The sequence below is a fragment of the Callionymus lyra genome, chromosome 7, assembly GCF_982586985.1.
Source record: "Callionymus lyra chromosome 7, fCalLyr1.hap1.1, whole genome shotgun sequence".
NCBI lineage: Eukaryota > Metazoa > Chordata > Actinopteri > Syngnathiformes > Callionymidae > Callionymus > Callionymus lyra.
This window is the reverse complement of record NC_141824.1, coordinates 15,823,676-15,838,526: the sequence shown is the minus strand read 5'-3', so window position 1 is coordinate 15,838,526 and position 14,851 is coordinate 15,823,676. Positions and strand designations below refer to the sequence as shown.

Genomic DNA, 14,851 nt, shown 5'->3' with positions numbered 1-14,851 from the left:
AAGAGTTTGAGCAAAGACGGCGAACACAAGAAGGATATTCCTGGCGTGCTTCTCTTTGACAGCGACCTCTTGTGTGTTGATGGCCTTGTTGATGCTGACAGCCTGTGAGGAGGAGAGAAGACAAGTTAAAAAAAAAAGTTAAAAACTCCCACGTACATCCTCAAGAATAAACCTTTACAGTTGGCAACGTTTCACATTTTTCAGAAGTTTACTTTTTCGACAAACACCTGCAAACTCAGAAGCCGAGTTAAGGCCGAGAGGAGAGTGAGAAGCTTCTCACTCCTTTTATGAGCTCGCTCAAAAGACAGCATTCAAACAGCACAAGACTCTGCTCTAAAGAATGTGCATCGACATGGATTAAAAAAAAAAAAAAGAAGCTTTCAACCTCATGAAACCATCAGAAGAAAAATCTAGAATTCTTTGCTGTGGACAAACGTCTCCCTGAATTTTGATTAAATTCACAAAAAGATCCGGAAACCAATCAAAAAGGGGATAAAATAATAGACTTCAGACTTTCTTTTGTTGTCATTGCACAGAAAACACAGCAGTGAAACTGGGAACAAAATTTCCTTGCTTGGCAACCGTTAAAAAACACAGCAGAGAATAGAATATATAAAAAGTATAAATATTAATATTAATAAGTTAAAAATAGTGCAATATAGTATAAACAGAATAAATAAATAACATTATAAATATTGCATATAATAATTAATTAAGTATGAATACAAATAAGTTAACAATAGTGCTAATATGTTATAAATAGAATAAATACATAATATTTTAAATAGTGCATAGCTCAATTCATATTTTCCTTCAGCAGTCCGATGGCCAGAGGAAAGAAGCAAATAAAGAATAGCATAGAGTTCAATCTAATTCAAATTATTCAAAAATATTTTTCTTAGGTCAATATTTTTATCATTTGTAACCTTTTAAATTAAACATAAATATTATATATATATATATTATAAAAGTGCCACCAGACAATACTAAAAGATGACTTTATAGAAAGCCAATGCATTAAGCCCATCAGTTTTTTAAATGATTGGAATTAGAATATAAAACTCTCTGTAAAAATGTATTAATTTAAACTAAACTATTGCAATTTTCAATTGCATTCCTTTTTTTTATTAATTATTATTATTATTAACCTTTCAAATATACAGATTAATCATTCAGAAATTCAATAAAAACAAATTAAAACTTTAAATATATTAATTATTTAATTTGAAAAAAATAATACTAGTTCAACCTTTGATATAGAAATGATTTAATTGAAAATATAAAAATTATAATACATCTTTCAATGAAAATGAAATCTAAAAATTAACCATTCAATATTTTTTATCAGAATCATAATTATTTTTATTGTCACGGTAGCACCAATAAGGAAAGTAATTTGATAGCATTGTGCAACATTAAACATAAAATTAAACAGTTATTTAAGACAGTTTTAAGTATTTGCGCAATTGATTGCACCAAAAGCAGTCAAATAGGTTATTTTTGCCACCGGGAAAGTAGAACTAATGCGAATTCATCCGAGGAGTCACGCGAAAAGCAGGAGCCCCGTTTTGCTGGAGCTCCGAGCCTCAAAAAAAAGGATTGATTTTTTTATTGGTTCACGTCGATGAGAGTAAAGCGTGTCTGGTTAATTTTCTAAAAAACAACAACATGTGAAGACGTTAAATCTCTTTCAAATTCGCAATATGACATCATAACCGACACACATGCACCAACACATCCCTCGTGATTACGGTCTCGCTTCACTTCTTTGCAACATTTTAATAGGAAATCAGCTGACTGAGCCAATGAGAAATGTTTTTACTTGACCGTGTGGTGTCAATCAAGATGTAGATTTACAGGTTAAAATACCAAGGTCAAAGGTCAACAGACCGAAATGTTATATTTCACAGGAATATTGTAAATACATTGAACTGTGATGGTTTAGATTGCTGACTCAGATATAAAAGAATCTGAAAAAAAATGGAAAGAATCAACACATGAACAAACTCAGTGAGAAAAGCAAAGTTTGCAATGTCCCCACTAAGAGTATCCAGGCTGAGGTCAGCAAAGAGCCCGTTTCATAATCTCACTTCCTACAGATGTTCATGGTCCAGCTTCTCTGCTGAAGCGTAAGCCCGTCAGGACGGACAAAAGCAAGACCAATAAAAAAGTATTAAGTCAACTTTAATCTGGACCCTAAACTCAAAGAAACAGTAGAAAATGCCGCTTGTGACCGAATGTGGAAAGAGATTAAAGAGGTCAAACGCAGAGCAAAGAGTGGAAGGTAGGGTCAATGTTCATTAAAGGAAAAGATAGATTATGATGTAATATCACACTTCAAAAAATAATCGAGGACAGTCATCAGAACCTTTAGCTGATGCAAGTTTCATTGTCGTACTATTTTGGTTTAATCTCCTTTCTTTTGATACATCCATGAACATGTCATCTTAAATATATGCAAGTTTCAACGCATACATAATTAAAAACCAATGGAGCAAAAGTGTCGTTTTTAGCAAATGGATTTGATTCGATTTCACATGATCTCAAACGTAGGTTGACGGACATCAATAACACATGGTTGCGTTTCATGTAAATCAGACTTCCTTCTCCGTTCCTACCTCCAAGTGGCTCATGAGGATGACCCAGTTTTCTCACACTGACACTTTGTGTTTGGGCTGAATGAGTTAGAAGCAGATGCCCAGAGTTACTGGCATCGTCTCAGGTGGCTCGCCCGCATCAATTGAGACCACACGGGAAGTTTTTCTTTTTTTTTTTTCCTCCACAGAATGCAGATTAAGTGCCTCACTGATGATCAACATTGCAGTATAAATAAACATCTGCGTTCATCGTCTTTGTGGAATCTTCACTCCGTCTTTCCCGAATAAATAGCTTATTTTTAATCCTATGTTAGTGCAGCCGGTAACCATCGGTAGTCGCAGTTTTTGTAGTAGTTTAGGAGACGTTAGATTGAACCAAGTCGCTAATAAAAAGGTCAAGATTTCATCCTCCATGTCGATCAAAATCTCCATAATTGCATCTTGATTCTTTAACCGAAGCACCGTTTCCAAGACCTTGATCGGAAACAAAGTGGTATTGATTCGCCATGTTCAGTCAGTCCTAGCGGGCACAGACGGAGCCTCTGTAGAGAGAGGGACATTGATATGCTGATCGCAGCCTGTCGGCGGCCACTGAAGGATCAGTCCTGCTCACACAGAGACGGAGTGCCTGGAAAAAAAAAAAAAAATCTTGCTTTTCCATCACCGAAAATCACCAGCTTCGCTCAAAACACCATCAAGATGTACCTGTAGATGTTGATAAACCGTTTCTACTGGCTGGATTTATGATGTCGGTCAGGTAGATTTAGTAACACTACTGTGATTAACCGAGTCCAAAATGAAGGATTGAGATCTAATACTGGAGTCTGTGTAAATGATGTAGTGACTTGACTCATAAATCTTGTCTTCAATCAGTTCTTCTGCTGTAAAGTTAATCCGTCAGATTTCTGCTTTGATTTATCCTCGACACTGAAAAATGCCATGACGTGACGTTTTTTCTTTAAGAATAATCGCCCAGTAATCCTAACAAAAAGGAGATGTACCCACTCATTTATATAAGCAGAAACCAAAATCACTGCAAGGATTTTGTACTTTGTAAAGGCTAGGTTAACATTTCACACAAAGTGTTTATTTGGTGTTGCATTCCTGTAGAATCCATGGTACGGGTTCTTAAAGGCCCTTCCTTGTGTAGACAGTATACAAGTTGTACATATAATACGCATGAAAAACCAGAACGATGGCAATAATCCCAGTGTAAACTGTAGGTGAACCAGGTCAGGAAAAAGAGCAACATGTTGTTAGAGGTCATCCACCCTTTTACCAAGTTTCTTGAATGTGGTACGTCTCTTAACCAGTGACATATCATTTTTAACCAAATATCTTGAATTGCATTGCTTTACTGAAAGACAGTACTCAATTTTCAAATGTTCTGCCTGTTTGAGTGCGTCAATTGAGTGCGCATAGTGACTACATTTTTGTACACTGCTCAGTGTGAAAGCACTTGTGTGCTTAAAATATTAAGGGTGAGTGCAGAAGTGTGCGATTTGGGGCACACCCTTAAATTGGCAAAACACTATGATGTAAATAGCAATATCACCCAGGAGAGAGGTGAACCAACGCAGATCAATTACTCAACCTTAGTCACTTAAACTCATCTTTGTCTGTCATCAGTAAAATGTGCAGAACAGGCAGCCAAGCAGCCTCTAAGCAGGGGTAGACAGTTATAAAGCATCCATAAGCGACGCAGACCCTTTGCTTTTAAATATCAAATGTATATATAAAAAAATAATTGGCCATTTTGCCAGGATTGTATGATGTTGTCCTATATCCTGGGTGTCCCCTCACTCGTGAAAAAAACAAACAACTGAGCTATGTTATGCACTAACAATTAAAAAGTGGCTTCTAACAGACGTAGAAAACAGGAAGTGTGCACAGCTGTTTGAAAACCACCTTGTACTTAGTGTGGAGGTGCCACCACACTGGAGGAACAGTTACTGTGACCGGCTGAATGTCAAGGGCTGGAAGTGGCAGCGGGGTTCCTAGCTCTCTGTTGGGCTTCCGGTCTTGGCACACCCTGAACTGCCCATTTCCTGACTGGCTGCCGCTGAGACATACCAGGCCCCACTTCCCTCCAGCTCAAATGTTACACATCAGACCCAGACAAAGTTGGACGGACCATCCTCAGAGATCCATTTTTTATTTTTAATTTTGAAGCATCAAAGAACAGACTAGAGTTCGCCGAAGGACATGGGTTATAGATTTTATTCCATTTATTGTTTAATGTACATTTTCTTCAGGGGCCAAATTTAATAGAGAGGCTTTTTTGAGGGGCCATTAAGCAAAATAAGGCAGCAAAAAATATAAAATGTAGCTAAATATATATATTTTTTAAACATTGAAATAAAAATCTAGAATAAAACTATTTTATATTGACTTTAATCTTTTTGAAGGGCAATAAATATACAGTAAAGAGAAAAAAAAACATATTTAGAGACTAGAATAAATAACAGAGATAAATACGGCATATATTTGTTAGATTCTAGATGATCTTTGACCTCACCAGGGCCACATAAATAAGTGGCATGTGGCCCCCAGGCTTTGCCACGGTCTGTTATAGAGTAAAGAGGTGGGAGAAGGATGTAAACAACTGGAGGATCACCTTTCATTTTGAAATAAGAAAATACAAACATAGAAGCCATGACCAAAAAAAAGACATTAAATAGTAAAAAACGGTTGTGATTTTGGAACAGCTGAGCCACACCTTCACTTAACCTCATAACAGGTTTAGACAAACTAAAACGCCACTTTCTTAAATTCCTCCGTACTTAATGGAAAAGTTATTTTGGACTCTCCGTGTTGCTAAACTCTACTCCACCCAGTGGAAAGGTCAGAGCCGTGAACAGAGGCCTGTGTGATGCCTGTTTAAAAACATACTTTAACGTGTTGCCTGTGACGTGAACATCCGCTCAGACACACACGTCAGTCCACACTCGTTCAAAACAGGGTTGGTACCGAGGGCCGGACGAAATGGGAAAACATGGTGGTTTTGGTACCGAAGAAATTATAGTGAGTGTCAAATAATCATCGACCAAGTTACCAACTACCAATCTGGGAACACGGTTCATGTTGTCTTGTGTCCAATTCTCTATTGAAGAGGAATGAAATACTACGTATCTACTAATTTATAGCCTCACTTTTAGATCAGTAAACTGCAGCTGTTGAAACAGGAAACTAAACCATTATTTCAAAAGCTGCATTACTCACTTTCCCACTGGAGTTCCTGCAATTCATTCGCTAGAAAATGTTGGTTGTTCTTTTCCGTCTCTTAAAACCAGCTTCATCCTAAACTGTAACAAATGGAAATAACCCTGAGATTTTGATAATAGTGATAAGTTGTACTAGCACACAATATTCGACCACTTCTGAGAGATGAATCTTCAATGTACTTTGAATAAACCTGATTTCCGATACTCCGGTAAGACCTCCTGTTTTTTCCAAAAATAATTGGGCAAATCACTTTCCTCATGATCTGCGGTTGTGCAATCTGATCCAGAACAGCCTTCGTCCAGGAAGTGAATTTGGATGACTCGCCTAACGAAAAAAAATAACAGGCCAATAAGGAATTTGTGGTTACCTCATCTGAACATAAAAAATTAAATCGATATCTCTAGTGCCTGGCTCTGATGTTAATTCAACCTGTGCGATCTTTAATCTGAAAGATCTGAAATATTTATGTGAATTTAAAGATCACAAACAATCCAGGGTCACAGCTGTGTCTGCTTGTTTCTTAAACTTCTGTACATCATCCGTCCTGGTTGCATGTGTGAAGGCAAAGGTCCTGTGAGATGCCACGGTCTCCGAAGAGCCCATTAAAAAGCATCCATGTATTTAGCCGGAGGACACTTGGAGTCTGTAACCTCTGGGGTCAGAGGTGGATTACAGCGACTAGTGAAAGACAAACATACGCCGAGGTCTGTGTATTACAGTCTAGGAACTTAAGGTATTTAAGGATAGGCTACACTCACTAGCTTCTTACTGGACCAGAGGCATCGATTCATCATTTGAAGACAACAAACTACATTTAGAACTCTTATACTTGTGTGTTATCCAAATGACTTCCTGGAGGAAATAACACCAATGAAACAACAGTAAAACCAAGGCAAACACTTTGAGGTCACAAGGTTTGACTGGAAGGTTTGACTATTGAGAAATGTCCACTTCCAAGAAACTTCTCTGACGAAAAATGGAATGGAATGACAAATAAAATAGATTATGAAATTCAGATTTTGGCAAAATATATATTTTCCATTTCTAAAATTTTGATTTTCTTGGGTAGAAGTCTCAAAGCTTTTATAAGCTCTCATCTCATGGAATTACTCTGCAGAAATATGGACGCTCAAAATGTTATCGTTATGGTTTAATATCACAGTACTATCGTTCTCATGTGTTATGTTATGAAAAGGCTCAAGTCTGTTCTTATTTCCAAACTTATCACACAATGTTTTCTTGGATCAAAATGGTCATGATGATGAGGTACGTTAAATCATGTGAGGTACAAGTGCAATACAGTTTTATATAGTCTGGGAATCATTAAAACATTTTGGAAGTCAGGAGTTTATAATTGGGTTTTGTTTTTAAAATAGTTAACAGTTTTGCTTTTTTTATTGTGGTCTCGAGGTCAAACTTCTACTGTTTCTTCAAATATTGACTAGAGTTATTTGCCAATCAAACTTTTACCGAGTTGATAAAATCCCGATCCTAAAAATATCTACCATGTGGTATATTGGGACAAAAAATAAATTTAAAACTCATAATCACAGATAACTTTACTATCGGATGTTTGGAAGTTTTAAATGTTCAAAAGAAACAAAGACCTACATTTTATCTAGATGTTTTCTCAGTTTGTGATATCCTGGATTCCATCCGTAGAAATGTTCAGTTTGGTTTAGAGACTTGGAGAAGAACGCGATAAACTATCAGTTCAGCAACACTTTTATTGACACATTGGTTCAAGTAGTTACGCAGAGATTTGTGGATTCTTTTTGGTTCTCCCTTATTCTGTTTTACGTCTGTATAAAACCACATCTCAACTACTTCGAAGTGCCAAAGAATATCACATATTTTAGATAAGCCAAAAAAAGAAAGTAGCACCAACTCTCAAGATAGTTAAAGTTTAGATTCTTATAATGAAAGATTCTTCCAGATAATATTTAACAGCACCTCTTCTTGTTATTTTTGTAAATATGTTGTATATATAATATGGTGCAGATTTCTATTTTATTCTATTTAGATTTTTTTCATTTTATTTTTATTTATGGGTGTTTTTATTTTTTGTATATTACCGTTTAAACCGAATTTCCCCTCGCGAGACAAATAAAGGATTCTGATTCTGATGAAAACAAGACAAAAACAGTGGGGAAAGTTTCCATTAACAAGAAGAAGAGTCAATTATTATCTACAAAAAAGACATCCCTTCCCTTCATGAGCCACACAGTCGCTTTTTAGTGGGTATCACTGAAAAAAAAGAGACTCCAAGGGGGCTTTCATCAGCCTCCCTACCCCCTTTAAATGAGCTGAAAGTGCTCCCATTCCATCCATGCTGGCAAGGATAAGCCTTTTTATTTCTGACTTATATGCACCTGCTTCAGTGCACTTCACACACAGTTAACCGACTCTTTAGTCAGAAGAGAGGATTCCAAACAAGTTTAAGAAAAAAATGTACATTTTAAATAAAGGTTTGCTGTAGCGTCAACGAAAAAGAGAAAGACTATAAAAATATAAAATATAAAAACGTCACCATTTTTGTAAACTCTTAAGAGTTACAGTAAAAATGTACTGTTAAAAGTGCCATGAAAAACAAGCTTTACCAAGAGTATAAAAAGGTAACTGACCATGCGTGGTCCACAATTCTCCAAAAATATTTCAAAACATTTTTAAAGAACTAGTATTACTACAAGGAATCTTACTTAAAAATGAGTTGGTCCTTAACAGTAAATAAATGAGTAATTTTCCCAATTCTACTGCATCTAAATGAATATATGTGCAGCACAATTTTAAATGAACATTAACGCGTATTTTTAAACATCTTTTCCACTGTTTTTTTGAGTGTTTTTGTTGTGGCTTCTCCTCCTCGAGACAGAAAAACAAGCCAAACTTCCCACGTCCACGTTGATCGGATCAACAACAAGTCCAGGCTCGCTTTTCAGCGAGACTTCCCGCGAACACGGGGACACCACCCCCACCTCCAAAAAAAAAAAAACAACTACCCTACCACCCCCCACTTATAACCCCCTCGATGTGTCGCTTTTTTTTTATTTAAAGGTTTCTTAAAAACCCCGCCGCGAGTTTAAAAAAAACTTACGATTTTACTGAGATCCATGGCGTGTGGACGGAGCTGCTTCCTCCGCGCTCGACGGCTCAGTTATGGGGGAAGAGACTGAACGCATCTGGGAGGAGAAGGGGGAGGTGGAGCGGGCCGTTAGCTCAACATGTGTCCACATTTGGTATTAAAATGCCCCCCCAACACCACCCCTCCTTCCTTCCCCTCTGGTCCCCTCATTGAGAGTTCACTTGTAAGGCGCCCCCCCCCCCCTCCAACATCCACCCGCGGCAGAGGCGACTCTCCGGGCTGCGTCTAAGCCGACAATGTCGCTCCTCTCCCCGGATCAGAAGAGCTCCAGCCTCCCCCCCTCACACCGTGAATGCGCTTTTAAAAGTGGTTTTCCTTGGAAGGACCAGCTTGTAGGGAGTGAGGTGTGAGGATCAGGACAGGAGAATAAAAGTAATCTATAGTATCTATAATAAAAAATAATATATAATAAAAATCTAAACTATTGTCGTTACAATGGGTCAGTTTTATCTGTACTTTGTTACAAATCTCTTTTTATTTCAATCTTATTTTGACTTTTGAGTTGTGGTAGTCATCTTCTAGAAAGCATTTCTATTAAAAAAAAAAAAAAAAACTCAAATAGTGTTGCCTAATACGCAATATTATATAGTTTTTTTTATATTAAAACAATAGTTTTTCGATAGACTGCTGCCTTACAAAATTGTCCTAAATTAAAACAGGATGTGTGTATTTTAATCACAAACATGTGAAAGAGCAGTTCCAATTGTACAAACATATTTTGCAAAAGAAAAATAAACAATGATTTTGAAGAGAACACACAAATTCTCCTTTTATTCTATTTATAATTCCTAAGCATAACAAACACGAGTTAATTTTTATATTGATCAGACTTTTAGTTTGAGATCATCACACGGTTGCTCTCGTATGTCCTTGTGTCATGATGCCCCCATCTGGTGACTCCAAATAGTAACGTTTCAGAACTAAAATATGTACTATATAGAAATCAAAACAGACTTTATTAGATATTTACTCATTTTTTAAGTTTAAACCATGCAGCAGATGAATCCTGTTCGCTCTAATTTAGAGTCAAAATTGGATTTAAGTGAGTTCCTTTGGTTTATTTTTATCACATAAATATACATAAAAATATTATTTATAAATGCGTCTACTGACTCCTTTGAGAAACATCTTAAGATGTTTTTATTTGTTCAGGCTTTTCCTTGATTTTCTGGAACTCCTGTTGTGTTATCAGTTTTATCTTGACCTTTAAAATATATACTTTATTGAGTATTGTTTTGATTGTTTAAGCGCTTTGTGACCCTGGTCTGGAAAGCGCTATACAAATAAAAATTACTTACTTACTTACTTATATATTTAAGCCTAGTTAAATAAATATGCACGTATTTATTTAACTAGGCTTCCTAACCTATTATCAAACTGTGTTCTAAGATTCTGATTTTTATTTTCAGTTCTACAGAAACATATAATAAGCATGATTTCTCTATATGGAGATCAGCATGTTTAAACTTCACTCTCTCAACGACTGCAACAACAAGAACATTTCTAGTAAAAGAAAAACCTAAAAAAAACCCCGCAGCAAACAAGCTCAAGGTTGTTCCAACAAACAGTGAGTTTCCAGACAATGGCATCTCTTTTTCAACAACCCTCACTTCCTCGTACGACGTGGGCCCATCACAGCGGTCGACCACAAGGAGCGTTTCTTACGCACTCATTGGTTCTCACTTAGCTCAACCACTATTGTGTCTGTTCTTTCTCCTCCGCCATGAATGCATCTCCAGCTGGAGAGAAACACAGTCTTGTGAAGACTGAATAAAAAAAAAAAAAGCATGATCCAAATCTTTCATTTTGAATCCATCAATGAAACAACGTTCGCCGTATCGTGGTTGTCAAAAAAAAAGATGTATTAACCTGAGAGAGACGCAGGAAATTAAACCATAAGCTGCTTAATGATGACCAAGAAGTGAGGCAGGGTTATCGAATGAGGCTCCACCAGGTCATCTATTGTATTGCTCCAGCCTCAATCTTTTTTAGTCCAAAAAATTAATAACATTCATGTATAAACATGGTTCAAGAGTTACTGTGAAGAGTGATGAATAATGGCATGGAATATGTTAGTTAAAAAAATGATATTTTTACAGAAAAACAACCACAACAACCTTCATTTTTCTCTTTATAATCAAAAAAATTCAGATTATCTTTCAATTTGATTGACAGCTATCTATGTAAACTGTTCAATGTAATCAGAAACATTGTTAATGACCAAGTATATATATATACACATTTAAATTTACGCCGGCCGTTTGTGTCACCCTCATGAATCAGCCATTTTTTGTGCACATAGGAAATAGAGTAGAAATTAAAACATAGTAATATAATAGCAAGAACCAGTGTCTTAAGTACTTTCAAGCATCCTTTAAAATAAATGACAGCTTCCTATTGGATAAGTCACCCCGTAAACATCCATGATGAATAACTTGGTTGCAAAGTTTAAGGCATTCAAGTTAAGTTGTTCTGTAAAAACATAATATTTACATCACATTTATGCCTTTTAGGGCCACGAGCCCAGCCACTCGATCTTCATAACACGACACTGTATATATTTCATTACTCCAGGTACTTATAGTAACAAGGATATATTTGTAGTATTGACAAGTACTTGACTCTGGCAGAATTTACAGACCACATGACTCCAGTGCCGTGTCTCAAATCGCATACTTGCGTACTCAAAGTTAGTATTTTTAGTGCGTAAGTGCGTCTCAATTCTTAGTATGCAAAATTTAGTGGGCCATGCACACTAAATTGTCGAACTAAAACGCCCACAAAACTGAGCATGGTTCGATGGACACTATCTACCCTAAACAGCTGCCATCTTAGTGACGTTGTAAACAGAAGTTACGTCATATATATGCATATATATTCATATACTTAGAGGCGTATTTTCAGCAAAAGTAGAAGGAAGACACGTGTTCGGTGCTGATACCAGCTTAAATATCTCGCGAATATTTCGATTCTCATATTTTTTATTTATTTCTTCTTCCAAACTTGCAAAACTTGCTGCCAATCGGTGTTGGCGATAGTGTTCCAACAGCTGGTTGTTTACCGTTAAATAGAAGTAGAAGAAGAAGCTGTCGCGTCATTTCCTGTTAGTGCGTAGCAGCAGTGTTTGATTTGAGACATACTATCTGTGGAGAATTTGCGCACTAGTTAGTACGTACACTATCCTGATGCATACTAACTTCTAGTATACTAAGAGAAGTATGCGATTTGAGACACAGCATTGACGAAGTCATAACTGCTTTCATTCGTTTTGAAACCAAAAATTTGTAAAAGCTGTTGGAGTCGACCGTATCCTCTCATCCTCAGTCATCGCCCGGATCATGTCTTTTAACTCTTTCTCCATTATTGCTTCTCTGACAAGGTATTTTTATTCATTCCATATGCAATCGTGACAGTAACAGGGTCTTTACAAACAACAGTGTGGTATTGATTTTAATCTATTACGATTAATCATTACAAGAGCGAAAAATGAAAATAATCAGTGGGCAGAAGCATTTTTTGTAGCGATTTACAGCAACTGTGGAAATGTGTCGGAAGAGCACAGCGACACGTACGGTCGCGTCACCTGCTTTTTCTGCTGCCTCTGTGTTTTCACGGCTCTCTTGTTCGTGTTTGTGAGCCGCACACTGGACGGATGCGGGTGTCCCTGAATGACTCCCACACCGTTTAAAAGGAGAGGAAGTAAGTGGGACGCTGAAAGACAGCCAACACAATGTGGAGAGAGGTGTAAAACAGGCAAGAAGGAGATGTAAAATACATCCTGCTGGGTTCAGTCGGGTGAAGAAACACAAGTGTGTGGATCCGAGCCAAGATTCCAGAAGAACATCAGGAGACGAGAATCAAGAGAGATCGGCTTTAATAACGGTTGAGACGTGTGTTGATGTACAATTTTGAATCAACTTTAATATAATTGTATGTTTTATGTGTATTTGTCAATCTCATCTTGCCCTTCAGATCAGCTTCAATAAGTTTTTATAGCATTTATATAAAAAACATTCTTTATAAACATCACTCACGCACAATTGTATAATTTCCAATTACGATCCAACATTTTCAGATGTAGTTAACCAAATTATAAACTCAAATCATATAATTTTAATGTGAAATAAAAACAAGTTGGAGCTGATGAGACAAGAGTATCTGAAACTAGTTTTAAACTTTTGCTAACCTGTATACACTAAGCAAAAACCTGACTTATTTTTATACCATCACAAAAAATATTTTAAAAAAATGAAACTAACATGGGCATTGAGCTAACATGTTAGCTTAAAAGGCAATTCATGAGTCACCGCTGGAAACCATTAGGCATGAACGTTAGCAAACAAATTAAAATGTAATGTGACTTTATTTATAAGTGCACTCTTATCTCTCAACCATGCACAGTTCATCAGTGTTTCCTCCCCCACTTTGTTATACAAAGAGATATTTTGGTAGCGAATAATGACATGTTGGAAATATGTCGAGGAACTCGCGTCCCAGAATATCTTGACAAGTACTAATCACAGCCCAGATAAGAGCACCTTTCTAATCCTGGTAAAGGGAACAGTTTCCTCCGGCATTTGACAGCCTTTTGCTCCATTTACAGTTAAATAATTTGTACCTTCATAGTTACTTTTCTTTCCTCGTTCGAAAAAGCTCATTCAATTATTTGTCATATTAAACAGTTACACTTTTTGCTATGGAAACCATCGCTACTAATCCTGTGTTAAGAAGAAATGTGAGTTAATTATAGTGTAGGATAAAAATAAATGGGCTCATTATTTTCTATACTTCCCTTGAAGGCGTCGATAACCTCTGAGGATTTATCAGAATAAATGTAGAATTCAAGTCAGAAACAGGAAATAGACTCGAAAGACTAGACTCTGAGCTCAAAGCTCTGGCGTCAATACAAACACACTTCATATTAAATCCCAGCAAACACCAAATTAAAGAGTCGGCGGCCATTACGAGGTGGAACATGTCATTTTAAGACGGCAGGGGTTGCTATCTGACTCTTGCGATCTTTTTATAACCCTGTGTGGACAATGGCACTCTGAACACACCCCACTTGTTTACTCGAGTCTCCGCAGGCGGACAAGACAGCATCATGGCTGCACGTGATACACGTTATTGTCCGTTTACTATTAACTAGAGGTCATTTTGGTAACATACTGATTTGAACTAACCTGCAAATGTAATGGACTTTAAAGCTCAGTGTTTGGTCATTGCTCGATATACTGTATGTCGTTCTTTACAATCATATAGAAAGCGCCAGAAACTGTTTTAAATTCACAATTAAGACAGATATTTACATCACTATTTACATCACGCGAGCAACTCAAATGATGAAAAATGATGATGATGATTATCATGATGTTCTGTTCTATGTTAATCTTTGTATCCTTTGTCTTTGTTATTTTTCTTTGATACATGTTCTTTATCTTTAGACTTGGATTGTATCATGTTTCTCTTTATTTCTCTTTGTTCTTGTTCTTATTTTATTTTTATGAAAAATTGCTGTAGTGCTGTGGCTAATTGGAAAAAAAAAATGTAATAAAGTTCTACCTAACCGAACCTAAATAACGATCTAGCTCGTACAAAATGCAAAACATATAATTACTTATAAGTATATCGAGAATTCTTTATATTTACAATGCATTTTGACGCACCTTCGTAACCACATGAGCCAATATTAAGAAACACAACACAATAAACTACAGTTTGTACATGTTTGTCAGCCATCTTCCAAACACCAAATCTGTTTTGATTGACAGCTGAGGGCTCCAATGACATCTTCTAGTGCTCCGACTCAAACGAGGGTAGCATCAAATAAACATTTAGTTCATTTTATAACTTCTGCATCGCTGGTCCTTCGCAAACATTGTTTTCT

At 36.5% G+C, this 14,851-nt stretch overlaps 1 protein-coding gene across 2 annotated transcripts in view; it reads right to left on the bottom strand.

The window, feature by feature from the left end:
* hip1 (huntingtin interacting protein 1) overlaps positions 1 to 14,851 on the bottom strand; it is a 39,170-nt gene that overhangs the window by 21,807 nt on the left and 2,512 nt on the right. The window contains exons 2-3 of one of the 2 annotated variants that reach the window (XM_087794840.1): positions 8,917 to 9,001; positions 39 to 102 (exon numbers count right to left, since the gene is read on the bottom strand). In XM_087794840.1, coding sequence (XP_087650966.1) covers positions 39 to 102; positions 8,917 to 8,934 — 82 coding nt within the window. In that variant the 5' untranslated portion in view covers positions 8,935 to 9,001. The remainder of the gene's footprint in view (positions 1 to 38; positions 103 to 8,916; positions 9,002 to 14,851) is intronic. The other variant, XM_087794839.1, reaches the window with a different exon arrangement.